Source organism: Canis aureus, chromosome 13 (assembly GCF_053574225.1).
Source record: "Canis aureus isolate CA01 chromosome 13, VMU_Caureus_v.1.0, whole genome shotgun sequence".
In the NCBI taxonomy this organism is placed as follows: domain Eukaryota; kingdom Metazoa; phylum Chordata; class Mammalia; order Carnivora; family Canidae; genus Canis; species Canis aureus.
In genome coordinates, this window is record NC_135623.1 from 57,437,382 (window position 1) to 57,463,983 (window position 26,602).

At 48.3% G+C, this 26,602-nt stretch overlaps 1 protein-coding gene across 4 annotated transcripts in view; it reads left to right on the plus strand.

Annotated features, from left to right (window-relative positions):
- Positions 1-22,534, plus strand: part of FHDC1 (FH2 domain containing 1) — a 42,838-nt gene extending 20,304 nt beyond the window's left edge. For all 4 annotated transcript variants that reach the window (XM_077846410.1, XM_077846411.1, XM_077846412.1 and 1 more), the window contains exons 5-12: positions 3,790-3,875; positions 3,963-4,063; positions 7,381-7,451; positions 7,546-7,653; positions 9,406-9,476; positions 11,735-11,852; positions 15,689-15,853; positions 18,245-22,534. In XM_077846410.1, coding sequence (XP_077702536.1) covers positions 3,790-3,875; positions 3,963-4,063; positions 7,381-7,451; positions 7,546-7,653; positions 9,406-9,476; positions 11,735-11,852; positions 15,689-15,853; positions 18,245-20,191 — 2,667 coding nt within the window. In that variant the 3' untranslated portion in view covers positions 20,192-22,534. The remainder of the gene's footprint in view (positions 1-3,789; positions 3,876-3,962; positions 4,064-7,380; positions 7,452-7,545; positions 7,654-9,405; positions 9,477-11,734; positions 11,853-15,688; positions 15,854-18,244) is intronic.
- The last annotated feature ends 4,068 nt before the right edge of the window (positions 22,535-26,602 follow it).

A 26,602-nucleotide genomic window follows, 5' to 3' on the forward strand; every position in this document is an offset into this window, starting at 1 on the left:
CCATGCCCTGGCCTTGCCGCCAGCCCCGAGGGGCCCTTGGGACCCCCCCCCACAGGGGCCAGCCCCAGGGGCTTGGGGAGAGGGTGGAGCCTGGGGAAGAGGCCGAGGAGTCCAGGCCCAGGGAGAGAGGGTCCGGAATGTGGCAGCAGCGTGTTAGTAAGTGCACAAGTGTCTGCGCAGCTGCGTGTTGCGGAGCCTGGTGTGACATCCTGTGCTCATTTTTAGCACGAGAAGGGACTAAACATTTATCGAGGGTGTCCCCGTGTCCCGGGCACTGGGCAGGGCACAATCCAGCCGAGCGAGAGGATGTGTCCAAGCGCGTGGCCCGTGGGAAGCCACCAAGCCGTCGCTCTGATGATCTTGCGCGTCTTCTGCGCTGACCCGCAGCGACAGCGCAGATGCTGGTCACTTTGCAGCCGGGAAACTGAGGCTCACACGGCTTAGCTAGAAGTGCTCCAGTGTCGCCTGGCCGATGGGCCGGAGAGGGAGTGGGCTTGCGCGTGACTCGCCTGACCCCAGAGCGGTTCCTCCCGCTGCAGCGCTCGAGGAAGGAAGGGCAGAGGTTCTCCGAGCCCCGCCTCGCGCCGCCCCCCAGCCTTGTCATCGGCCCCTCGGGTGATCCGTAATCTTATCAGCGTGTTGAAAAGGAGGAGCGGAAACAGCCCTCTGCTGCCGTGCATTCTCCGCTGATGAGCCGGCAGAAGGTTAATTTGTTTTCAGGATTTCTCCCACCTGCACCACAGATCTTCTGTCTGGCGTGCTGGTTCACCTTGCCTTCTGCTCACGCTCACGCTCACGCTCACACTCACGCTCACGGTGGAGCAGAGCAGAGCAGGGCCGGCTGCGCCGCTCGCCCGGGCGTGATCCTGGGGTCCTGGGATCGAGTCCCACCTGGGCCTGGGGCTCCCCACGGGGAGCCTGCTTCTCCCTCCGCCTGTGTCTCTGCCTCTCTCTCTCTCTGTGTGTCTCATGAATAAGTAAATAAAATCTTAAAAAAAAAAAAAAACTTGCAGAAGAAGAAGGTAAAAGAAGTAAAAGCCCTGGGAATGGGTTCATTGTCCTGAGCAAGTATTCCTGTCCCCAGAAAGGGGACAAGGAGGAGTCTGGAGTAGGAGCTGGGTGGATGGTGGAAGAGAGCCCAGCCCGCCTGCAGCCTGTGGGCCCTTCCCTCCGCTGGGGCCCGTGCCCCATCCCTGCATCGCTGTCAGGGACACAGGCAGGGCTGGAAGGTGGTAGGAAATTTCTGTTCTCTCCGGCAACAGTTGGGTTGCCTCCTCTGACATTTTCATCAGCTCATCTCTACCTTCTTTGCTGACTCTGCCCCTGAGGGGAGAATGTTAGGGAAGAGGGCCCCCAGGGTCTTCTCTTGGGTGAGTCCACTGGTGGGAAATCTTGCTATTTCAAGGCCATGTGAGTGGAATTAGATGGGATGAAGGAAGTCTGCACTTTGGAATGTGTGAGGCTCCAGGAGCATGCTGCGTGCTATTAGGACAGAAACCGAGCACAGCCAGGTCATAATGAGAGTCACTTGGCTCAGCCAACAAAATTATGCCTAACAATGTTTGATAAATGCTTTTTGATGATGACGAGAATGCACAATAATTATAGGGTTTGTTCACCTCTCTCTTTTACCTCCCTACCACTGTGAAGGTACAGTAATCCCTCTTAATGAACATAAGTCTCATTTTGAAATGGAATTAAGAACTGTATACATGGCATTTAAATTAAATACTATCTTTCCATCACCATTCTCTTGAAATCCATAAACATTGTTAGCTCTTTATATAAGTGAAGGAGATTAATCATTGTTCAGTTACAGTTGAGCACATGTTTAATAGAAATATCTACCAAGTTTATTTAGCATGACCTAGTCTTATGCTTTAGACAGAAAATTATGCTGTTATTTTCAGAAGCTTTGCACATGCTGCATAGATGGGTCTTATGAAAGGTACAACCTCACTCTGCCCCTGCCCATATATAGTGAATTGCTAAACTCTAGTTCACAAGGGATCAGGATTCATCCTATGGCTTTTTCAGTTCAGCAGCGAGGCACTGATTTGGGTTTAGCTAAACCAGAAATTCCATCTGCCCTTACATTGAGAATGGCTAAAAATGGTAAAAATCAGTTTGGGGCCCTAAAAGTAGAGGAAGTAATGCAATTCTATAAATGGCTATTTTCTGCCCATTTGGGTAAGGGGGGGGGACCTGTAGTCTTCAGCACCAGAGTTAAGTCTAGGGTATGCATATGCACTGTTAAATTTTGTATTTTCAGGTAGTTGATGTAGATACTTCCGTTGGAGAATCTTTGCAGATATTCCCTCCTGTCTGCTTCTGATTGTCATTTCCTGTCTTTTAAGACACTGAAAAGTCGTGTTATTTTTGTGGGCACCCACCATAATCCAGGGGATGGGAGAGAGTACAGAGAGCATTGGAAGGTGGTCAGGGCTAACTGGCAGCAGTCAGCTGCAGAGATAAGCGGTCTGGTTGACTCATAGTCCCAAGATTCTGTTTACCATAAAGTATTTTTGTCAGAAGACCCTCTACTACGGCAGACGTAGAAAAGTTTCTGCCGTCGGGTTGGTCCAGGTTTCTGCATGAGGGAGGCACTGACTTGCTCTGATGATGGCAGTTTGAGGACTTTCTTTTTGCTTCTATCCCCACCTGCTAGCTGTTTGGCTGTATTCCTGTGCCAGAAGTCTTTTGTTTTTCTTTGCTACGGTTGAAAGAATCCCTTTTAGTTGAGTTTAATTTTTTACAAGAGTAACGCATGATCATTGTAGACATTTTAGGAAATAAAAACGAGCAGCAGTAGAAAATAATAGTCCCTGTAATCCTGTCACCTCGTGTAGGCGGGTCCTTCTAGTCTTTTCCCCACGCCTGTGGTGTGTGCATGGAGCGTGGACGGGGGCATAGTGGATGCTTCTTAAAAATTTCTAGAATGACATCTGACTGTCCATCCTGTTTTATTACCTGATCTTTTTCATAGGGGAAGTCTTGACATTAACCCCTCAGCTACTTAAGCCACCTCTTTCTCTCTTTCTCTTGCTGCTGGAGAGCCATGTGTACCCTCCTCGGCACACAGTAGCCCCTTCTTATAAAGCTATTCTGGGCGGGGGGGGACTTGGCCCCAGAAAGGTCTGTTAGCCCTCACCCAGTCTGGAGTATTCTGTAGCCAAAATATTCTTTTTTTTTTTTTTTAAAGATTTTATTTATTTATTCATGATAGAGAGAGAGAGGGAGAGGCAGAGACACAGGCAGAGGGAGAAGCAGGCTCCATGTAGGGAGCCCGATGCGGGATTCGATCCCGGGTCTCCAGGATTGCACCCTGGGCCAAAGCCAGGCGCCAAACCGCTGCGCCACCCAGGGATCCCCTGTAGCCAAAATATTCATTAGGGACCTAGAGGACCCAGTTATAATGACGACCCAGTCTCCTCTTTCTTCTCCCAGTGATCTCCCTTCCAGATTATAATTTACAGAAAATTTTCAAACTTAGAACTGACCCTTTAGTAACTTCCCTGAGGATTCCTGTGGCTCTGGTTCTTGGGATCGTTTACACTTAGACACATGATGCAGCACTTCTCCTTCTAACTTGTTTGGTTTCTCCTCATCCAACATAGTGGATGTGATGATTTCCTTTTCCATCTCTCCTTAGGTCTACGTTTTTATTAATTTGAATTTAGCACCGAAATCTTATTTTCTTACAGGAATTCTAAGATGAAATCTAAAATAATGTTACATTTTAATCACAAGTTATTTTCTTCTGTACCCTTTTTTCTGTTTGTCTTTTAGATAAAGAAATTAAAAACATTTAGTGGAGATGTGTCCAAGTTGTCCCTGGCGGACTCCTTTCTGCACTACCTGATTCAGGTGCCAAAGTAAGGATCATCTGTCGCTGTTCTTTACAGAGCAAGGTTTTAAAATTAATGACATCAAATTCTACAGTTTTGCCTTTTATTTTCCAGCTATTCACTTCGGATTGAAGCCATGGTGCTAAAGAAGGAATTTTTACCTTCTTGTTCTTCTCTATACACAGACATAACAATTCTAAGAACTGCTACAAAAGGTATGTGAACACATGATGTTTGTTTGTTTGTTTTTTAAGATTTTATTTATTTATTCATGAGAGACACAGAGAGGGGCAGAGACACAGGCAGAGGGAAAAGCAGGCTCCATGCTGGGAGCCCAATGTGGGACTCGATCCTGGGACCCCAGGATCATACCTGGGCCTTTAAAGGCCAGCACTAAACTGCTGAGCCACCCAGAGATCCCTCACATGATGCTTCATGTAATTTTTTTTTTTTTTAATTTTTATTTATTTATGATAGAGAGAGAGAGAGAGGCAGAGACACAGGCAGAGGGAGAAGCAGGCTCCATGCACCGGGAGCCCGACATGGGATTCGATCCCGGGTCTCCAGGTTCGCGCCCTGGTCCAAAGGCAGGCGCCAAACCGATGCGCCACCCAGGGATCCCATGTAATTTGTTTTTATTAATTTTGGTGATAGCACTTTATTTTAGGTTTTATTCTTTTTAGTAAGCAGTCTTCTATTTTTTTTTAAGATTTTATTTATTTATTTATTTATTTATTTATTTATTTATTTATTTATTTATTTAGAGAGCGAGAGCAAGCACAAGCAGGGCGGGGAGCAGAGGGAGTGGGAGAAGCAGACTCTACCCTGAGCAGGGAGCCCAGTGTGGTGCTCAGTCCTGGGACCCTGGGATCATGACCTGAGCCAAAGTCAGCTGCTTAGCCGACTGAGCCACCCGGGCTGCCCGCATTATAACCTTTAGAGCCATCCATGTTGTTACAAATGGCAAGAGTTTATTCTTTCTGATGGCTGAGTATTATTCCATTGTATGTATATACACTATATCTTCCTTATCCATCCATCTATTATTGATGGACACTTGGGTTGCTTCCATATTTTGGCTGTTGTAAATAATGCCCCAATAAATATAGGGATGCATGTGTCCCTTTGAGTTACTGTTTTCAGTCTTTGGAGTAAATACTCAGTACTGGAATTACTAGATCATGTGGTAGTTCTATTTTTCGTTTTTTGAGGCACCTCCATACTATTTTCCACAGTGGCTATACCCGTTTGGTAGCAGTTTTTTTTTTTTTTTTTTTTTTTAAGATTTTATTTATTCATGAGAGACACAGAGGGAGAGGCCGAGACACAGGCAGAGGGAGAAGCAGGCTCCACGCAGGAAGCCCGACATGGGACTCGATCCCGGGTCTCCAGGATCAGGCCCTGGGCTGAAGGCGGTGCTAAACTGCTGAGCCACTGGGGCTGCCCCAGTAGCAGTTTGTTTAAAAAACTATTCAGTTGAAATGAGAAATGCAAAGTCCTAATTCTGATACACCATAAAAAGGAAAATGAGATATTACCTGGAATAACAATTAAGGTTTATTGCCATTTACTTTCCTCCCTGATTAATTGACCAATTAATTAATTAGCATATTCTTCTCCCATAAAAGATTTCTTTCATCCCAAGCTTTAGAGTAAACCCCTGGTTGCAGCTGGCTCCTGTTGTTCTCCTAGGTCAGCTTTCTGTGTGTGTGCAGTGTGTGTAGTATATGTGAGTGTGCTCCAAGCCCGGGCACTTAGGCCAGCCGCACGCTGCCTCCCATCCTCTGGCTTCTGGTGCCTAGGACCTCCTTTTCCAGAAGCATACCTCCTTTCCTCCTGACTCCTTCTGGACATCTCCAGTGTGACTTTTCTGCAGGTACCTGGTGGTTCTGCTCTGTCTTCTCCCACCTGATTCCTCTTACTACTCTAACACCTTATGGGCTATTTACATTTGAGAGGGGCAAGGGGTCATTCTCATTTCTTTGCCAACTTGCTTACCAAGCTTGGGTAGACTCCTTGCGGTTGCTCTCCTGTCTCACTCCATAGTGATGGAGTTTTGCCCTCTGGCATTTATGGCACTGAGCAAACAGGCCAAGTACATGTGTGGGCACTCCTCATCTCCAAGGCAGATCTCTGGGGCTCTCTAACCCTCACATTTTCCAGTGTGTTCAGTGCCAGCCTGAGTTCCTCTGGGTGGTTTTCTGGATTTCTAGTCATTATAGAACTGTTGATTCCTATTCAGTTTTCCTGTTTAGTTGCTCTGGCCTGTATGGAGATAAAGTTTTGCTCTTCAGCCCATCGTATTTTCTTCAGTTTAGAGAGGAGACTAAGAATTAAGGGCAGTTTTTCTTCTGCCCTTAATAGGGAGACCTTTTAAAATTTCTTCTGTACACACCAGGGCTATTGCAGCCACTTTGGAAGGGCTGTTCCTCTCGTTCACATCGAGATGGAATAGTTTTCATATTGAGCCATGCAAATTTGCGGGCATGGTGGAAACGTTTCTTATCTGGTTAACCTTCAAATACTGGCTTTCTTAGATAACATAATGCAGGCAGTGATCCAAGTATAATTTTTTGAAAGTAATACCACACTTAATGGAGAATATAAAAAACTCATAGGTGACTTTTTATTATCTATGTATACTGTTATTTTAATAATCACCAAACTTAGCTTTTTAAATACCTTAACAATTTTTAATATTGTTAATTTGCATACATGTGTGTACAAAAGCTTCTGTGTTTAAAGAACTAGTTTATGGGACGCCTGGGTGGCTCAGCAGTTGAGTGTCTGCCTTCAGCTCAGGGTGTGATCATGGAGTCCTGGGATCGAGTCACACATCGGGCTCCTTGCATGGGGCATGCTTCTCTCTCTGCCTGTGTCTCTGCCTCTCTCTGTGTCTCTCATGAATAAATAAATCAAATCTTTAAAAAAAAAAGAACTAGTTTAAAGATATATTACACTGATAAGCTCTTTTATAATCTTTAAGTCAATCCAAATGAAATGTATAGTTTTGAATAAAATAGACTCTCTGGGTGCCTGGCCCCTAAGGGTTATAGTGCTTTGCAAGTTATTTACATGTCATCCCAGCCTGTTTATTTTTTATCTCCTCATAGCTCGTGGACTAAGCAAAATGTTGCTCTCTGTTAGTTTTCATATTCTGTAAATATAATCTCAAAGGCTGGTGGATATGAAGGGAAAAATTATTGCTGAGAAAAAGGTTGCTCCTATAACGACAGTGTGCTGCTTTTCATAAGGCCTTTGCACTTTCCACTACTTGAAAAATCTTGTTGAAGTATTTTATGATGTTGAAATATCTCATAGATATTTGATTCTCAGTTAAACACTAGGCCATGGATTACCAGTAGCAAATGGTATGTTAGATACACCACAGACTGTGCTGCTTGATTTGTTTTTTTCCAGTCTTTATATACAGTGTGGGTCAGAGCTTGCTTCAGGCCCACTTGAACTCGGGTAGGGTGGCTGTCTTTGTGCATTTAAGCTGAAGGTACTGTGGCGTGTTCTTTTTTGACAGAACTGATGTCATGTGAGGAGCTACATTCAATATTACACTTGGTGCTACAGGCAGGGAATATCATGAATGCAGTAAGTAAAATTCCAAAAAATTAAAATACTGTGTTTTATTTGTCCATCCGAAGGTATACGTATATTTTTTTTTCTTTTGATTTGTCTTCTTTAGGGAGGGTATGCTGGCAATGCAGTAGGATTTAAACTGTCTTCTTTGCTCAAATTGGCAGACACAAAAGCAAACAAACCTGGGATGAATCTTCTGCACTTTGTTGCACAGGTAGGAAGTGGTGAGTTCAGAGAGACAATGAGTACGAATCCTCCCTGGAGGTGGGGAGGTTTTTCCCAGGTATTAAGGTGGCATCACACAGGAAAGGACGTAGTGGGCTCCAAGAAGGTTCTGTTTGCAAAAGCTCTCTGCAGATTCCTGAGCTGAGCTGTGCCTAGGGTTATAGGTTAGGAGGGAAGTGGAGGGGTTGGGGGAGGCCGGGGTCAGGGTTGGTGAAGCCCGATTATGAAGGATTAACATCCTAAACACCTAGGAATTTGGGTTCATGCTTTAGCAATGGTGAGCCAGTGGACGTTTATGCATAGAATAATGGCATGCCCAGGTTGGCTTTGTTTTCAGGAAAATAAGGTGGTATGAAGGATGGGCTGGAGTGGAGAGAGAAACTAGAAATGGGACACCTTTTGGCCAAAGTTGGCTCTGATCGTTCGGCGAGAGCTGAGAATCAGTCATAGCCACAGGGATGGAGAGCAGATGCCTGGGTGTTGAGACCTTCCCAGCGTTGGGTTGACTAGGTTTGTGACCAGTTATGTGTAGGGAGGGAGGGAGCCAGAGCAATGAGAAAGATCACTTGCATTTGTTTCCCTTTGTGAACCGTGAGTGAGTGTGCCTTGCCACAAGCACAGGGTTTGCACCCCGTCCATCACCTCCATCTCTGACTGGGTCTTTGTGAGACCAAAATAATCAGTTACAGGGTGAAAACTCAGTTATCGACAGTCATCTGTGTCTGTCGTTAAATTATCTCAAATTACAAACTGTGCTGATTTGTTTTTCCTTCATTGGATCACCTTTGTTGTTTTGATAGCAGTCACACAGATCTAGCTTTTAAGCTGGGGAGGAAGCTGGGCTTGTTTCTAGTGTGAGCTTCAGAACAGGACAGAACTAGGATTCTGACTTGCCCTTTATTAGCTGTAATTCCTCAGACAAGTGACTTACACACTAAGGCCCTCAATTTCTTCATCTAATCATGGGGCTAGTGATACTTCAAAACAGGTACCAAGAAGGCTGAGGGGGCGATTCCATAAAGTGCTTGCTTCAGTGTTGGGCGCATAGGAAGCTGTCCATAAATAATACACACAGTTACCACTCCATTCCTCAGAAGACAAAGGACATGTTGAACTCAGGACGAATTTAAAAGTTAGCTTTCAGGGCATTAAAACCAGAAAATGTGTTCCTTAGCCTGTGTGCCTTGCTGGTAGTCTGGTGGTCCTTTTAGATCCATGTATCCAGGGGCTCCATGTACCTTGATCCTTCCCCGTCGGGGAACATTTCCACAGTTGGAGATTCCGCCCTTCCTTGTATCCCCTGAACTGGTAAAGGATCCAAACACTTCCATGGCTTGTGCACCTTCTGATTAACTCAGTTTGCAAACTGGTTTAGCAGCTGAAAGCATCTCCGTCATTTAAAGGCATACTCCTCGGTATGGGTGGTATTTAAGCAGGATATATTGGATTCTCTTCGAAACAATGGGCCCTGCTTAGCCACCACCCACTTCCATTGAGTATGTGTGCACATGGAATTGTATTTCACATTGGGATTGATTGTTCTGGGACGTTAAATCTACTTTGAGAGTAGGGGAGATCTGGTAAATCTTACTAAGAATATCATAGTTCATGTTCCAGTGAATTGCTTTAAATACATCAAGCATTAAAAACAAGAACTTTAAGGTTCCTTTAAGCCTCGGGATAATTGTTTCCTTCCAATTTTATATATATAGTGAGAGAAAACTTTTGCTTTTTTTTCCAGGAAGCCCAAAAGAAAGATGCTGTTCTTTTAAACTTTTCTGAAAAATTGCATCACGTTCAGGAGGCTGCTAGGTGAGCAAAGAAGACTGGAAATCAATGCTAAGAATTCAGTTTTGGCTTTTTAAAACTACTTTTTAGATTTATTTATTTGAAAGAGAGAGAGTAAGCGCGAGCAGGGGCTGAGGGGAGACAGAGGGCGAAGCCGACTCCCCACTGAGCAGGGAGCCTGATGCAGGGCTCCATCCCAGGACCCTGGGGTCATGACCTGAGCTAAAGTAGGTGCTTAACCCACTGAGCCACCCAGGTGCCCCTAAACTACTTTTGAATGAAAATTGATGACTATTTTATAACTTTATGATATTTTATAACTTTAAAAAGTTTTGTCTTGTTGAATTTTCAGACCTTTTGTTTGCTTACAGAGGTGTGTGTGCACCTTTGGAATTTGGGGGTTTTGAAAAATTAATCTTTATTTTTCATCTAAGAAACATATTGCAGTCTTTTCTAATGAATATCATCAGTGTAAAAACAATATGGATTAAGAACTTCAAATCCCTTCACACCCAAAAGATAGAGCCCAAACAACATAGCCTATTACCTTGGGAGTTGGTATATACCAGTCAAACTTCTAGGGCCATTTCCTTGTAGAATCTAACATGGTACATTTATTTTCTATTGCACTAGAAGAAGTTGGAACCATATCAAGGGTTATGAAAGGATTTAGTTTTAAATTAGTCACTCAACCTTACAGAGAAAGTATCTACCAAACATAAGCTGTGTTTACATCACCTTAATTTGCTTCTGATCCCAGTATAGATGTGTATTTTAACGTAGCTAAAATCTGTGTTTAGGAGCTATTTTTGAGTTCTGTGTTTTTAAATTTACAAAACATACCCATGTATCCAATGGTACATGTTTGATAACCAGCTTTTACTGAAAGAAATCCTGATTTGTAGCATTTGCTGATTTCCGTGGTGTAAATACTGCTACCATGGCAGATTTGAAGCTACCGGTGTGGCCTCACTGAGGGAGGAGTCATGAGAGGCGCCCACACCCACGGTGGCCTCTTGCGAACTGGCTGCGATGCACCACTTCAAGCTGTACATTTGCTCTCTGAGTGACTATATCCAGTTAGGATAGCTGTGAACCCTATGCATAGATACATGAACGATAGCTTTTCTTTCAAGCTAAGCCCTGTCATGGGCCACTGTCTCAGTATTATTGACTGTGAGCATCTAGGCACAGATGACATGTCTTTCCCAAAGTGACATTATCAGTCCAAAGTTGTGAATAGCTCATAGTTCATGTTTACAGATTTTCAGATTACCTCCCCCCAACCCCAGTGAATGAGCATCATTTATAAGATATAAGCTATTCTGGTTTTAAATTTTTAAAAGAAATTTGTGCAGGAATATTTTTTCCTCCAACTAGTATAGAAATGTTACTAAGAGGTATATATAGAGAGAAATAACCTTTATATTTTTGAGCTGACACTTCTGATAAGAGTTAGTTGGGGAAGTTTAGCTAGATACTGTCTTAGAAAAAACTTTGTAAAGTTTGTTTATTTGAAATGGAAGGTGAAGTACATTGGTGAAGTACAAACAGATCATAGGTGGATGCCAGTGGCCAATGAAGGTGGGAAACTTATTGCATAAAGGAAAGTTAGAATTCACAATGGAAGTATGAAAGCATCCTAGTTTGTGAGTTTGCTAAGTGAATTCCACCTGGATTTTACGTTTCACCTGTTCACTTTACCAGATGGCAGAAACATCGCTCGTGCTCTCCTAATCCTGATTTGACAGAAGTAACAAAAGCTTTGCAATCTGTCCCGCCATTTCTTTGCAGAATTGTTAGCCACCTGTTAGTTCTCTCTGAAATACCCAGGGTCATTCTGGCTGTTGGTGGCAACATGACACCTGTTTAGTATCTCCTTGTTGCCCTTGATGTGTACACTGCCTTACTGGGCTTGAGTCGGAGCTTTTTGTATTTGTGCCAAAGAAAAGTGGAAGTATCTGAGTTCTGTTTCTGTTTTTTTATGCTGCTTGCATAAAGGTGTTCAGACCGACTTTATGAACAGCTCTATGAGTCTCATGGTTTTGTTATCTCACCAACAAGGACAAAGTTATAGCCTTCTGTCTTTGAACCAATGTGTCTCAAGGAAGAAATGGACTCTTAAAAAAAATAGGCGGAAACTCTAAATACAGGAGTGGTAAATGTCATTGTGACCCCTCTGCCCTCTGCTTCTAGGTTTGACCAGCAGTTGGTCTTGTTTACTGTCCCATGACACATGGCTTCCCTGTGGCAACTGCCCACTCTCCCCTTTCTTCTTTCAGATTATCTCTGGATAACACAGAGGCCGAGCTGCACTCGCTCCTTATCAGGACCAGATCTCTGAGGGAAAACATTCAGCGGGATGGTGAACTTTGTCAGCAGATGGAAGATTTCCTTCAGGTTTGTGGGTGATTCGAGTCCACCTGTCTCGATCTGGCTTCCAGCATCACCTGCCGGGGCCGGTAAAATCTGTCTGCACGGCTTTGGGGAAGTAGCAGGTTCCCGTTCCTATTTTCCCCCCCTGAGTCAGTAAAAGGAACTTCGTATTTCAGTGCCCATCCTTTGCTGGGTTGGTTTCCTAGCAGGGGATGTTGAATGTGCTTTGAACCTAAGGCGTTGGTTGCGGACTGGCCTCCGTTTATCACCGCTTGATTTACACCATCACACCACGCACACCATAGTGCATTGGTATCAGCGTACCTTGCTAGCACTTGGCAGCTTGTGCCCGGCAACTCACGTTTTGCTTCTCAACCATGGTGTGGGAGTTTCTGCCTCCTAATCAAACTTCTGGACAACAGAACAAAGTTCTACAGAAACCGTAGACACCTGAGAACTTGGGCTGTTGTTCCTTCACTTGTTTTTATTGAAGAAACAAGCTCCGTTTTGGCATGTTTTATAATGAGAGCGGGAGCACACATGATAGCTGTGCCTATCAACACGCCAAATACATCAGCCCCACAGGGTGTGTCAGGAGCTGCTCTGAATAACATCAACAAAAACCAGCAGAGTGGACATGTTTGTGACAGCTCACTGTGACTCACTAATCACATAGTCTGACATACTTCTTTTATCTTCCTTATTTAAAAAAAAAAAAAAAAAGTGGCGGTTTTTCATGCCTTCAATCTTAGGGAAGTGGTGTGCTACCTTAAATATCAGTGCTTGGAGCCTTGCAAGGTGGAGTTTGCATGGAAGGGCTGCCCTTGGTGCCAGGAACAGTGTGCTCCAGATGTTGTACCAACCTAAGCTCTTGCTTGTTTTACGTGTAATTAAGCTACCGCAAAAATTGTAAGGTTCAGCTCCCATCAGCAAACATTTCGTTTGGCTCTGCGGGGAGTTTATTTTTATTATTAAACATGTGTTCTGTATTTTCTTTCAAATATAACCAAACATATATTCTCTTTAAAATGCATAGCTTTCTCTCACTTTGAGAAAAAGTACCTAGCAGTAGGTAAAAAAGTACGCAGCAGTAAGCACATGCCGACAAATGAGGGAAAGTCCGAAACGGAGGGAGAAGGCACATCCCACAGTGAGCTAAGAATTCTGGATGTCTCCTTCCCTGGCTCCTAAATGAAATGTTAATATTTTATGCTACGTAGTAGTACAGAAAAGCTTGTGATGAAAAACAGCTCTGTCTCAGCTGCACCTCTGGACTGCTCTTTAAAGGCAACCTTGTTTTAACTCTAAATGCTTCTTTCTAGTACTCATTTGTATCTGTATAAATAGAATGTTCCCACACAGCTATTTTTCTTGTTTTATGTTCAATTACTTTTAAAATGGAGGAGGTATAATTTTGTAAGGTAGGGTAGGGTCAGTACATGAAGGGCTCTGAACGCCAATCTGAAAACTTTGAACTTTGTGCCCTTAGCCAATGGGGAAACATTGAAGTTTCTTGAACAGAAAAAAAAAAAAAAAAGATAAGAACACAGTTTTGCAAATCTGTTTCAGGGTTTTGACCCTCTGGGCAAGAAGCAACGAATAAATTGGTTTGGAACGTGGGTCTGGAACAGGCAAGTTAGTTGAATTTGCTAGGACAACTGCTCATCTCTTGTCGATCACACTTGGCCAGTGTAGTTTGGGACACAGTCAGGAGACTGTGTAGAAAACTAACTCTCAGCCAAAAAAACCCTCTGAGCTTGGTGATTGTTCACACACATATTCAGAATGTTTCTCTTTCCCAAGTCCTAAGGGCGACAGCAGTGCATGTGAGTTTTTCCTTCCTGGTTCTCTCTCGATCCCCACCGGATCTAGTGATGAGCCACAGGAGGCGGAGCTTAAGCTCCCATGTAGATTCTTGTCAAGAGTCCTATTTTTCTGCAGTTGAGTTATTTTTGGCTGGAATCCACCTTTCCCCCTGTGGAAGAATGACAGGCAAAGATTTATCCTTTCATTAATACCCTTCTCTCCGTAAAGAATAATAGAGCATGAATGCACACACTGCCTTGGGCTACTGACTCACATGGTTACTTTCTCTGGTATTCAGTTTCCTCAGTGGTTTGGGTTTCTTACTACCTCTTGAATGTATTTGGTGTAAGAAAAGGACTTTTAAGGGGGAAAATGTGTTGGGGTGGGTGGGAGGTGATAAGTCCTCTCAGAATTGCTCTTCACTCTTCAAGTATGGCTTAGCAGCAGTTCCACTCCTTGAGGGTGGGCAGTCTGTATCTTCACATTTCCGAAGGAAGTGCCCCTCCACTCAAAGGAAGTTTCTCAAATATAAGACTTTTTAAAAACATGGTAAGTGTGATTTATAAAGTAATATGCCTCATGCGTTCCTTCTTCACGTAAGCCTTGTTACCCAGTAAAACAGAAAGACGTGAGTGTAATCCCAAATATTCAGTTCCCTTGGGGCTATGGCTCCTCTAAGGAGCTGCTACCTCCTTTTTTTTTTTTTTTTTTTAATTTATGATAGAGAGAGAGAGAGGCAGAGACACAGGCAGAGGGAGAAGCAGGCTCCATGCAGGGAGCCCGAGGCGGGATTCGATCCCGGGTCTCCAGGATTGCGCCCTGGGCCAAAGGCAGGCGCCAAACCGCTGCGCCACCCAGGGATCCCCCTGCTACCTCCTTTCAGCATAGATGTCATGTGCTGCTGTCAGGAAAGGGTGCTTGTGTGCCTGATAGATCTGCATCCTGAAAAAGGCTGGGCTGGGCGCTCACTGGAGGAAAGCAAACTTCTTTCATTTATCCTTCATCGTGTTGGCGGTACCTGAATCTATTTTTTTAAAGATTTTATTTATTAGAGAGCATGAGCAGGGGGAGACGCAGAGGGAGAGGCGACATCCTGCTAAGCGGGGAGCCCAATGCAGGGTTTGATCCCAGGACCCCAGGATCATGACCTGGGCCACCCAGGCACCCCTGATGCCAGAATCTGGAGGCACCGGAGACTCTGTTCTGGAAGGATTAGGAGAAAGTGAGGATGGGTTTGTGTAGGGCAGTGGTTATTAACCATGAAGACTCTTCAGAATCTCCTGGGGAGTTGTAACAAAATGTTAGTGGTAGTTAACACAGCAGAAGTCCTGAGTCGAATCGGTGAGGTGCAAGCATGGACTGTCGACTGTGCTTCTGAGCTAACCGGAATAAACACCACGGTTAAGAAGCCTTGACTGAGGAGTTTGTCTGGGCAAGGGGGCCTCCGGTCCATGGAGGTGACACTGACCCTAATACAGATCATTTGAGATTAGGTTTAAACTCCCTTTCAGGCACTTGGGTGGCTCAGTGGTTGAGCATCTGCCTTCAGCTCAGGTTGTGATCCTCACGTCCCGGGATTGAGTCCCGCATTGGGCTCCCCATGGGGAACCTGCTTCTCCCTCTGCCTGTATCTCTGCCTCTCTCTCTCTCTCGCTCTCTCTGTCTCTCATGAATAAATAAAATCTTAAAATAAGCAAGTAAATAAATAAATAAATAAACCCCTTCTCTACAGGACAACACATCAGTACAAGGGACTTCTGACACCCTGAAGTCAACCCTTGGCCAGTATAAGACTCGTTTATTTATTTATTAATAATAAACATTTATATTTGTATATTTATATTTGTATATATGTTTTATAAGTAAACATTTATTTATTTATTTATTAATAAACATTTTCCTTTTGGCTCTGAGGGCGCTGGACTTGCCATAAGCCTTCCGTTTGCCGAAGCCCAGAGTTGAACCCAGGGGCACGGCCTCCGTGGGCTCCGGCGGGCGCAGACGCCGCCTCGGCTGCCGTTGGCTCCAGCGTGTGCTGTTCTGTTTTCCCGCAGTTTGCCTTGGAAAAGCTGACGGAGCTAGAGCACTGGAAGCAGGAGCTCCAGGACGAGGCCCACACCCTTATAGATTTCTTCTGCGAAGACCAAGAAACCATGAAACTGGACGAGTGCCTTCAGATCTTTCGAGACTTCTGTGTCAAATTCAACAAAGCAGTTAAGGTACGGCTGCCGGCGTGGCCGTGCTCCCCGAGCTGGGTGGATTTTTATTTTCCCTCTTCCAGACCCAGCCCGCTGCCCCTGGCGGAAAGATGGTTCAGCGTTTCCAGGGTGTCAGGAAAGTGTGGTGCGGGCAGCAGCCGCCGCCAGGCTCCGGGCAAGCGGCCCTGGCACCCCAGGCCCGGGCGCCTCCATCGCCGGAGCCCAGCCCTGGTCTCCTCGGCCGCCGGGCCGCTGCCACCGACGCTTGCTCCGATGCCCTGGCAGCACTGTGCCCGGAAAGGTCTTTTATGGGGCAGCCCTGACACACATTCCTTCGAAGGCCCTGGGTGTCTTCCTCGCCCCCCTACCCGGGAAAGAACGTGCTCTCCTAGGGAACGCTTGCTCGCGGTGGGAGGATCGGAGGGCCTCCTCTCCCCTGTTTCAGGCACCATGGCCATTGCCAGACGGTTGGCCAGAGCCGGCTTCGAAATTCTCAAGTAGTCAGGAGTCTGCTGCCGTCTGAGCAGTACCACTGCGTTCCTTGCCCTCAGCGTCCGGTTCCAGTAATCTCTGAGTTCAGTAGAGGAGCCAGAGGAGGCTGGGTTGCTTGGCTTTGCACTTGCAACTTCCATCTGTCAGTTAAAAAGAAAAACAACATCCCTCCACTTCAGACCGTGATGAGGAACTAAATACTTGGGCGTTAGACCTCTCCCTGTATTTAAATGCAGGTTTGTCCACAGCTGAATTCCTTTGAGGGACTGATTTCCCTCCAGCCCTCTGTAGGCCAGAGTGACTTGAGTTCTCAACCCCTCCTTCTCTCCCGCTGAGAGACGGAGGCTAAGCCTGTGGCCACGTTTCCTCTCCCTTGTCCAAGCAGTGAGCTCAGCAGTGGGAGGTGATGGTGGTGGAGGCCAAATTGGCTCTTTCTGAGATTCTTAGTCCCTGTCAGAATGCTGCAGGCCCAAGGGGCCACCTGTGTGGTTCTCTCACCCACCTGTCCTGAGCACCAGGAGCTGGCCCCGTCCCGACTCCAGGCAGCCTTGGAGGAGAGGGCCTGGGGGGACCTGGGACACTGGAGAGGCCCGGCCAGAACTGCAGGAGGGGCCACTCATCCCCAGCCAGAGCCTCACAGAAACATGGAAGGGAAATCCACCATTTGAGAAAATTGATTTTCAAGTAAAAAGTGCTGTCATTGACAGATTTGGGTTGGGAGAGCCACACGTCTAGGAGATATATATATATATATATATATATATATATATATTTTTTTTTTTTTTTTTTAAGATATTATTTATTCATGAGAGACACAGAAAGAGAGAGAGGCAAAGACACAGGCAGAGGGAGAGGCAGGCTCCACGCAGGGAGCCAGATGTGGGTCTCCATCCCCAGTCTCCAGGATCACACCCAGGGCTGAAGGCGGTGCTAAACTACTGAGCCACCTGGGCTGCCCGACAAATAAGTATTTTATAAAATATATATAACTGCCGAGTGGGGGAGCCCGATGTGGGGCTCGATCCCAGGACCCTGAGATCATGACCTGAGCCAAAGGCCAACTGAGCTACTCAAGGCGCCCCACAAATATAGTTAAAGTGCACAGCCGGGTGGTGAAGTGTGCTTTACGATGTGCATTTGTTCTGGTTTGGTTTTGTTTGGGGCAGGGCTGGGCACTTAGAGCAGGGTGGAGGGTGGTGGAAGGCTTTGTAAAGCAGATCCTCTAGTCTGGTTGTAGGAAGGGGGTGGGGCATGAGGGCAGAGCCACCCTGGCACCTCTGATGTTGTCTTACCAGGGAGTGTTCAGAGAACAGATTTGAAAGGCATCTCTTAGGAGCCTGGGTGTACTTTGATGCATTCAGATCGTGGTTAAGCACAATGTGCTGCACGTGCGTGCACCTGTGTAGGCGTCCTCCGCACAGATGCAGCTGGGAGGTATGATCTCAGGCTCCTCCTGTTTTCTCTCTGCCATTGATTCGGTAGCCCTTTCCCGGAAGTCCTTTCTGTCTCACCCGCTTAGAAGCCATGCTGGGTTCCTTCGGAGTCGAGGGGCAGGCATGTGTGGAATCCCAGTGCCTTGGCTGCCAAGCTGGAAATTGGGCCCAGGGATCTGATGATAGCCAGAGACGGGCTGGTGGCGTCCGCAGCCAGCTTGGGGAGAACTAGCCCTCGCCACACCCTCCTGCCTGCAAACCCACCATCTCTGTGACACTTAGGAGCCAGGTGCCCTCCATGCACGTAGCTCTTGCTGTTTTTTTTTTTTTTTTTTTTTTTTTTTTTTATTTATGATAGTCACACAGAGAGAGGCAGAGACACAGGCAGAGGGAGATCTTGCTGGGTCTTAAGGCAGGTGGCTGTGGAATTGCACGCAGGTCCCTTGTGTCTCATGTGTCTTCGGGCTTCTCTCCACCCCTCCCTCAGGACAACCACGACCGGGCTGTGCAGGAGCTGAGACGGCTGCAGCGGCTGAAGGAGCTGGAACAGAAGCGTCGCTCCTGGGCGGCTGGGGAGCTTGGGGGATTTTGCCGGAGCAGCAGTGAGAATGACGTGGAACAGCTGACCAAGAAGGGCACAGAGGACCTGCCCCCCTTCCTGCAACCCAGGCCCGTCAGCCCCTCCTACCGACCTCCTAACACCCGCCGCTCCCGCCTTTCCCTGGGTGCTTTCGCTGACCGGGAGCTGCTGACCTTCCTGGAAAGTTCCACCGGCAGCCCCGAGGAGCCCAGCAAGTTCAACAGCTTGCCCCGGAGCAGTCCTCGGCAGGCCCGGCCCACGCTGGCCTGGATGGAGACTGGGGACCCGAAGGCCCAGGACCCCGGCCAGGCACATAGACCTCAGGCCTCTGGGGGCCGAAAGGAGGACCCCGAGCCGCCCTCATCATCTTGCCAGAGCCAGCTGTCCGCCCTCCGGCCTGAGGACCCTACGCCCGCCTTCCCCCGAGTTCGGCGCAGTGGGGTGAGCATCCTTCGAAAGAGGAATAGCGAGCCCGTGGGCCTGGGCCCGGCCCGGTCCCCTCCGCTCTCGCCGTTGGCTCTGGGGATTAAGGAGCACGAGCTGGTGACAGGGCTGGCTCAGTTCGACCTGCAGGGACCCAAGGGCCCAGAGGAGGTGCCCAGGTTGACCGCGAATGACCTCAGCTCCAGGGCGCCCGTGTCTCCGGGGGATGGGAGCGAGCCGTCGCTCAGTGCCAGCCACAGCGGCCTGAGGCCTGTGGGCACAGGTGCCCCGGGCGGTCTCAGCCCAGCCCTGGAGGGGGAGGAGGACCCGGCGGCCCCCGACGAACCCAGTGGCAAGGCTCTAGTATCTGTGGGCAGCAGCGACCCTGAGAGCAAAGACGCGGGGTCTCTGTTCTACGTCTCGGACGCCACCGACTGCTCGCTGACCCTGGACTGCTCGGAGCCGGGCGAGGCGGGCGCGGGGGATGGCTCCCTGTCCTCGGGGGCCGGGGAGCCGGGCAGCCAGGTCTCCTCTCACCCCACCTCCAGCCCCGTCGGGGAGGCCTCTGCTCCGGGGTCCGAGGAGAGCCCCCCCGCCCGCAGGGACAGCCTCCCCGGGGACAGGCCCGCCAAGGGGAAGGATGCGCTGGCCGCCAAGAGGAGCTCGGTCAGAGAAGCGCCCCAGGGCGCCCCCAAGGCCAGCCCTGCCCGGCGCAGCCAGCCGGCGGCCCCCAAGGCCGTGCGCACCCTGACGGCCTCGGAGAGCGAGAGCATGCGCAAGGTCGTGCCCATCTCCAGGGCCGGCCGCGCCCCCGGCCCCGCGGGCTGGAAGCGGCCCCCGCGGGAGGCGCCGGGCGGCCGGGGGCCCTCGGACGAGTCTCCGCGGCGGGCCTCGGCGGGGGCGGGGGCGGGGCCGGGGAAGGAGCCCCCCCTGCAGCCGCGGGGCTCGCTCAAGAAGCCCAGCGCCAAGCCCCTGCGGAACGTCCCCAGACAGAAGCCCGAGGAGAACAAGATCTGCCGCTCCGGCCCGCAGGGCCCCGACAGCCCCGAGGAGGAGCCCCCGGCCCCGCCGGCCCCCAGCGCGCCCCGCGCCCCGCCCCCCGTGCCCAGCTTCGCCCGCAACACGGTGGCCTCCTCGTCCCGCTCGCTGCGCGCCGACCCCCCGCCCGGGCCCAGGGCGCCCGTCTCCAGGGCCGCGTCCCAGCGGCAGCCGAGGCCGAAGGGCGGCCCCGAGGACGCGGCCCCCAGGGACGGCGGCGCCCTGCGGCGGGCCAGCAGCGCCCGGGCCCCCAGGAGGTGGCCGGAGGCGGCGGCGGGGGCGGGGGCGGAGGCCCCCCCGAGGGCCCGGGCGCCCGGGGACCGCGCCTCCCTCCGCCTGAAGCCCTCGGAGCGGGCCGCGCTGGGCAGGATGCTCGAGCCCCTGCGGAAGTGACGGCGCGGGAGGACCGGCCCAGCTCCTGTCGCTGACGGTGCAGCCGCCCAGGCCCGGGGACCCCCGCCCCCGGAGGCCCCTCCCAGAGCAGGGACCCCGCTCGCGTGCACGGGGGAGATGCCGTTCTTACCCGCTGGGTAGAAAGGAAAGAAAATCTCGGCCAGTTTTTATATGTCCAACTTCTTTTTTAATATCGCAAAGTATTTTAGTTCCTTTGCAGAATGCAACGCCTCCTAGGGGAAGAAACAAACAAACAAACAAAGACAACACCCTCAATATGAAGACCTGATTCTCCCGCGTTCCGGGCCTCGGGTTCCACGTCCCGCTCGCCGTCCGCTGCTGCCGGCTGGACTCCCCGCAAGCCCCGGGCGTCGGGGTTGGCACCGTCTCCCTGAAGGCCTCCGCCTCACTCAGCTGTGTGGGACTTGGGGTGAGGGTTGCGTGGGAGCAGGAGCGACAGAGCCCGGCCCAGGGAAATCACTGCGTGGAGATGGGGTGCTCCCGTGCGTTCAGGGCAGCTGCGGCAGGCAGTGCCTTCCTGCAGACGGATCGCGGCCTCCCGCAGGATGCTGGGTCTTCCTGGACTTACAAGTCCCTATTTTAATGAAAAGGCATCAGGGGCTCCTGAGCGGAGCACGTCATCCCCTTCATGTTTTCCCATTTATGTATCTGTGTAAAACTGAGTGAAGGCTGCTAAGACTTGGGTTCACTCTCGTTTCGGGGAAGAATGAACCCTTCCGTCCCTGTCCTCTCCCTCCCTCCTCTCTGCCTGCAGCCAGCCCTCCCTTCTCTTGCCAACCCCACATGGAGCCTGGAGAGTGTAGATCTGCGTCCCGGATGATACTTGTTAATGTTGACATCTCTTCTTTGGTACAGTGGTTTTTAAATCCTGAGAAAAACCAAACCAAGTTTTTAAAAACAGACCAAAAACAGAAGAAAAACTGCTTTTAGGAGAATTTATATTATCAGGACATTTTTGGGGGGGGGAAGGCTTTATTCAAAAGAAAGGAGAGGAAAAAAAAAACATTTACTGTTTCTACTCACTGCCCATTTCACTACTTCCTTTTGAGACTAATTAGGAAATGAGGAGATTCTTGAAACTTTCTTGTTATTTAAAGTTACTCCCTGCCCTTTTCCACTTTTGGTCACTTAGTGAAACCTTAGTGAAACCTTACTTTAGATCCAACGGTGGTAGATGGATTTCAGCAAATCCATGTGGTTGATGTTCCAGTCTTCATCCTCAAGAACGTTGCCTTCCATCCAAATTAATTGGAAAGTTTGAGCTTCCATAAGTCAGCTAGATTGAAACGGTAAGCTTTATGGCTAAATAAGTAAGGCACCTGATCACAAAACCTTATAAAAATGGCCTTGAGTAGATATTTCCTTGGCCCCACAAAAATGGTTATGGAAATCCTGCACTGCTTTTCATCATCTCAAAAAGTCTTAAGAAATCATATATTTAACCACGCAGACAACAACGTTCAAAACATAGGGCCCATGGGTGGCTGGAAATGGATGAAAGAGGTCAAAAATTGGTGGATAGTGGGGTGCCTGGATGGCCTGGTCGGTTAAGCATCCGACTCATGATTTTGGCTCCGGTCATGATCTCAGGGTCATGGGATTGAGGCCTGTGTTAGGCTCCGAGCTTAGCACGGAATCTGTTTGGGGTTCTCTCTCCTTCTGCCCCTCCCCCAACCAATGTGCACTCTCTCCCCCTCCTCCCTAAAATTAAAAAAAAAAAAAAAATTGTGGATAGTGGTGGGGTCAGGACCTCCAGGTAGGATCCTGGCAACCAGGGTTCCAGTCCCTGCTCTGTTGCTAATGCTATGTGACTTTGGCAAATCTCTCCCTCTCCCTAAGCCTCTGCTTCCCAGCCAGAGAAGTGGGAACATGGCCTCACTGATGGTTTCTAGAGGTTTCTCTAGCTCCAAGAGTCCAAGTTACTACAGACAACCAAGAGCCATCTACCCCAGGACCAGCTTCTCCAAACTGACCGCCAGCACCTCCATAGCAGAGGCCTCATGTCAAAGGCCTGCTCAGAAGGAAGCACCTTCAGAACATATTGTTGCTTTGAAACCTAATAAGCTGAGTTTCTTGAGAAGCGGGGTTTTACTTAACCCTTGTGGAGCTTCTGTGTATGCATCTGTATGAGCAGGTGATCATTCTATTACCTTTTATCGGTAGTAAGCTTTGAAAAATAATTTAAGTATATAATGGAGAAATGTAAATAAGTTTCTATATAAGTTGTTTAAGATGAACTGAATGTATTTAAAGGTCCATTTATATGTTCTTTTATGTAACATGTAGCTTAATAAAGTTCCTGTTTATGGGAGTTGTGGTTTATCTCGACTTACTGTGTTGATGGGTATGTGTGTGTGAACCTTGTGGAATAGTATATAATTTCCTGCACACAGAAAAGCCCGGATGCAGGAGGTTTGGGATACAGCGATCTTGTCCTCAAAAGGCTCAAGAGTCAAATTGGGCTGTTGGTGTGTGTCTTCTCTGTGGCCCAGAAACTTTAACTGAAGGCCCAGAGAGCGGGCCTGGCGCCAGACCTGTGGGAATGCAAGCATGCATCTGACATGCAGGCCGCGGATGGAATGTTCAGCACCTCGTACATGCTCGCATTATTCCATGTTTTGGGCCAAGCTTTGTGTAATCTCTGTGGGGCCAGCAAGTCTGGATCTGCCCCTATGTGTCCTCATGCATTTTGGCTCGGGACACTATTGGGAAATCACAGCTCACTTCTGCGGCTGCCTCCGGAATGAGCAGAGGGAGGGAGGGGTGGTTTGATTTGAATGTACTGCTGGTGCTTAATATGAGAAGAAGGGGGAATTGTTCGGAAGATGCACCTCATACCTCAGGGGTTCATGTCAGGTGTTAGTCCCAGCTACTCTCTGGCTTTGTCTGAAGTGGTTTAGAGCATGATCCCTGGGTCAGGCACCACCGGAAGAGTAGATGAGGGGCGCCTGCTTGGCGCAGTTGGTTCAGCACCCAACTCTTGCTTTTGGCTCCGATCTTGATCTCAGGATTGTGAATCCAATTCCCACGTGGGGCTCTGCTCAGTAGCTCAGTGCGGAGTCTGCTTCAGATTCTCTCTTCCTCTTCGACTCCTCCCACCCTAGCCCCTGCTCATGTTCTCTATCTTAAATAAATAAATCTTAAAAAAAAAAAAAAAAAAGTAGATGATGTCCTTATGAGTTGCTATCTGCTCCGTGGACTCTCAGAGCCTGATTTTGCCTGTTAAAAGCTGGTCGGGCTGCTGGACTCCCTACTATACGTTCAACCTGTTAAACCAGGGGTTGCATCAACCAAAAAAAGACTCATAGTGGATCTCAAGTAGTTTTCTTTGTACCTTTTTATTTTGTGGCTTTCACGAGGAATCTGTGTTCCAGTCCTCTTGAAGATGTATGTTGAGTTTGTTTATTTTATATTTATTTTTTTTTAAAGATTTTATTTATTTATTCATGAGAGACACAGAGAAAGAGGCAGAGGGAGAAGCAGGCTCCATGCAGGGAGCCCGATGCGGGACTCGATCCCAGGACTCCAGGATCATGCCCTGGGCCAAAGGCAGATACTCAACCACTGAGCCACCCAGGCGTCCCGAGTTTGTTTATTTTTATTTTTTTTTTTTGAGTTTGTTTATTTTTAAAAGATTTTATTTATTCATGAGAGACACAGAGAAGCAGAGACACAGGCAGAGGGAGAAGCAGGCTCCTCGCAGGGAGCCCGATGCAGGACTCGATCCTGGAACTCCAGGATCACACCCTGAGCCGAAAGCAGACACTCAACAACTGAGCCACCCAGGTGCCCCTATATGTTGAGTTTAAAGGGGCCACAGTTGTTCATTCAAGATTCTGCTTGCTTATGTTTTATTGTGGGAGGTCCCAGAATAGTCGGATGGAACTGTTAATTCAGCCCTCCAGGGCATACAAGTTCACAAACTTCTGCCTCTAAGGGTACAATATCCTACTGCCTCCCATCTGGAGATACTGATATTTTGCAATTCCACAGAATTTTCTGTTGAAACTTAAACTTTATTCTCAATTCTTACACTTTTAAAAATTTTTTTAAATTTTTTTTTTAAGATTTTATTTAAGAGAGATTATTTATTTATTTATTTATTTATTTATTTATTTATTTGAGAGAGAGAGAAAGGCAGAGACACAGGCAGAGGGAGAAGCAAGCTCTATGCAAGGAGCCTGATGAGGGACTTGATCCTGGGACCCTGGGATCACACCCTGGGCCGAAGGCAGGCGGTAAGCCACTCAGCCACCCAGGGATCCCCCTTTTGCTTTTTTTTTTTTTTTTTTAAAGTAAGCTCTATGCTTAATGTGGGGTTCAAACTCAGAACCTCAAAATCAAGAGTCTCATGCTTTACTAGACTGCCAGCCGGGTGCCCCTCAATTCTTATACTTTTGATTCACATTCTAGTCCTGTGCCCCAATGAAAAAATGAAGAGTTGTTTTGGTTTTTTTGGTATGTGTCCTCAAACAGATATAAGCGTCAAACATATAAACTAAATTAGAATAGGTACATTGCATCTGGTTACTAAGTTTTGTTTTTGTTTTTGTTTTTTAAGATTTTATTTATGGGCAGCCCGGGTGGCTCAGTGGTTTAGCGCCGCCTTTGGCCCAGGGCTTGATCCTGGAGACCCGGCATCGGGTCCCACATCGGGCTCCCTGCATGAAGCCTGCTTCTCCCTCTGCCTGTGTCTCTGCCTCTCTCTCTCTCTGTGTCTCTCATGAATAAATAAATAAATTTTTTAAAAAGATTTTATTTATTTTAGAGAGAGAGAACAGGGGAGGAGCAGAGTGGGTAAAGAATCTCAAGCAGACTCTGCTGAGCACGGAGCCTGACTCCAGGCTCCATCTCACAACCCTGAGATCATGACCCTGAGATCATGACCTGAGCCAAAACCAAGAGTTGGACACTTTACTCACTGAGCCACACAGGCACCCCATTGACTAAATGCTTCTTAAAATTATTTGGGCTGTGAACACACAAAAATGGAGGACAGTGGGTCGGCCGGGTCACTTCTCGGTGTCTGTGGAGTAACCTTGCAGAGTTGGACTTAATCTGTGGCAGGGTTGAAAATAACCCAGAGCAGGCTCTCCCTGGCGGCTTTTTCATCTGCAAATATCTTCCAGTAAAGTGCCTTATGGCTCACTGGATCACCTCAGTGAAAATAAAAGTAACATTCTTACAGTTGAAGAAAATGGCTTTTCTGTCTTCCAGGCCACAGCACTGCATTGAAGCTTTTGGCTTCCTGGTTGGTAGGTAGGACAATGGGACCCCGCTGCAGGAGAGGTCATAGCCACAGGCAGCACTCACAGGCCAGTCATTCATGGGCCTTAGACCCAGAGCCCACCAGGAGCCTGGCACAAGCTGACCATCAGCCTGGGGGATGAAGGTGCCTGGGTCTTTCAATGAGGATCTGCTTGAGGTCTCTATTGATGCATTCATGCCAGGCCTTTGGAACCAGGCCTGGGTTTGCCCCCAGCCTTCTTGGAAACATTCAAAGGCTGAGTCATAAGCCGATGATATTCCCCGAGTTTGCTTGCCAATTAGATGATGAGGAGTTGAAGAGTTGAGAATGCACTTTCCCAGAGCAACTGTGTCATGCACCATAGGCCAGCCCATGAAAAACCTACTCAACCCATCCATGGGTGGACCATGGCATCGACGTTTCTATACAAGAGACATCACTCATAACAGAGTTCCTACAGATCAGTGAAATGCCGGGGTGCCAGGAACATCCCTCCCCAGCTTTGTGACAGGGAGCAGAGATTAAGGCACAGCAACTTGAGGGCACCAGTAATGTTCACTTGCCACTGCTCCAGAAGAAAAGTCCTCTCTACTCCGGGGGTCAGACACAGAGGCTCCCATCTCCCAGGCTGACTCCAGCAAATGTGGGCCATTTCTGTGTTGGAGACTACCTTTTGTTTGCTCTTCCTAAAAGGGCACAAATAAGCCCAGCGGAAACATGTTCATCTGCTTTCAATTTTCCAGGAGGGAGGCTGGATTCAACCACATGCCCTTGCCTTCTGATAATAAATGGGAAGATGGCAGGGGTTGTGGGAGGTCACCTGTGTGGCTAAGGACAGTGGGTAGCTGGGCAAGTGGGTCATTCGGGGAGGGCCAGATGTTTGCTGCAGGTGGTGAACTCTCTGTGGTGTCTCCAGACCCCTGACAGTATCTGAGCAGCCAGTGGCCCACAGTCTCACACACCGTGGAGTGCTTCAGGTGTAGCAGAATCACCTAGGGCTGGCAAGTGATTCCTGGTTCCACTCTAGGTCAGAATCATTCTGGTGGGGTCCCCAAATTTGCATTTTAACTCCCCAGTGATCCATTTCCCCCCCTGCTGTTGAGAACTAGTGGGTTGGAGAGAGGCCAGAGACTAGGGGTCCT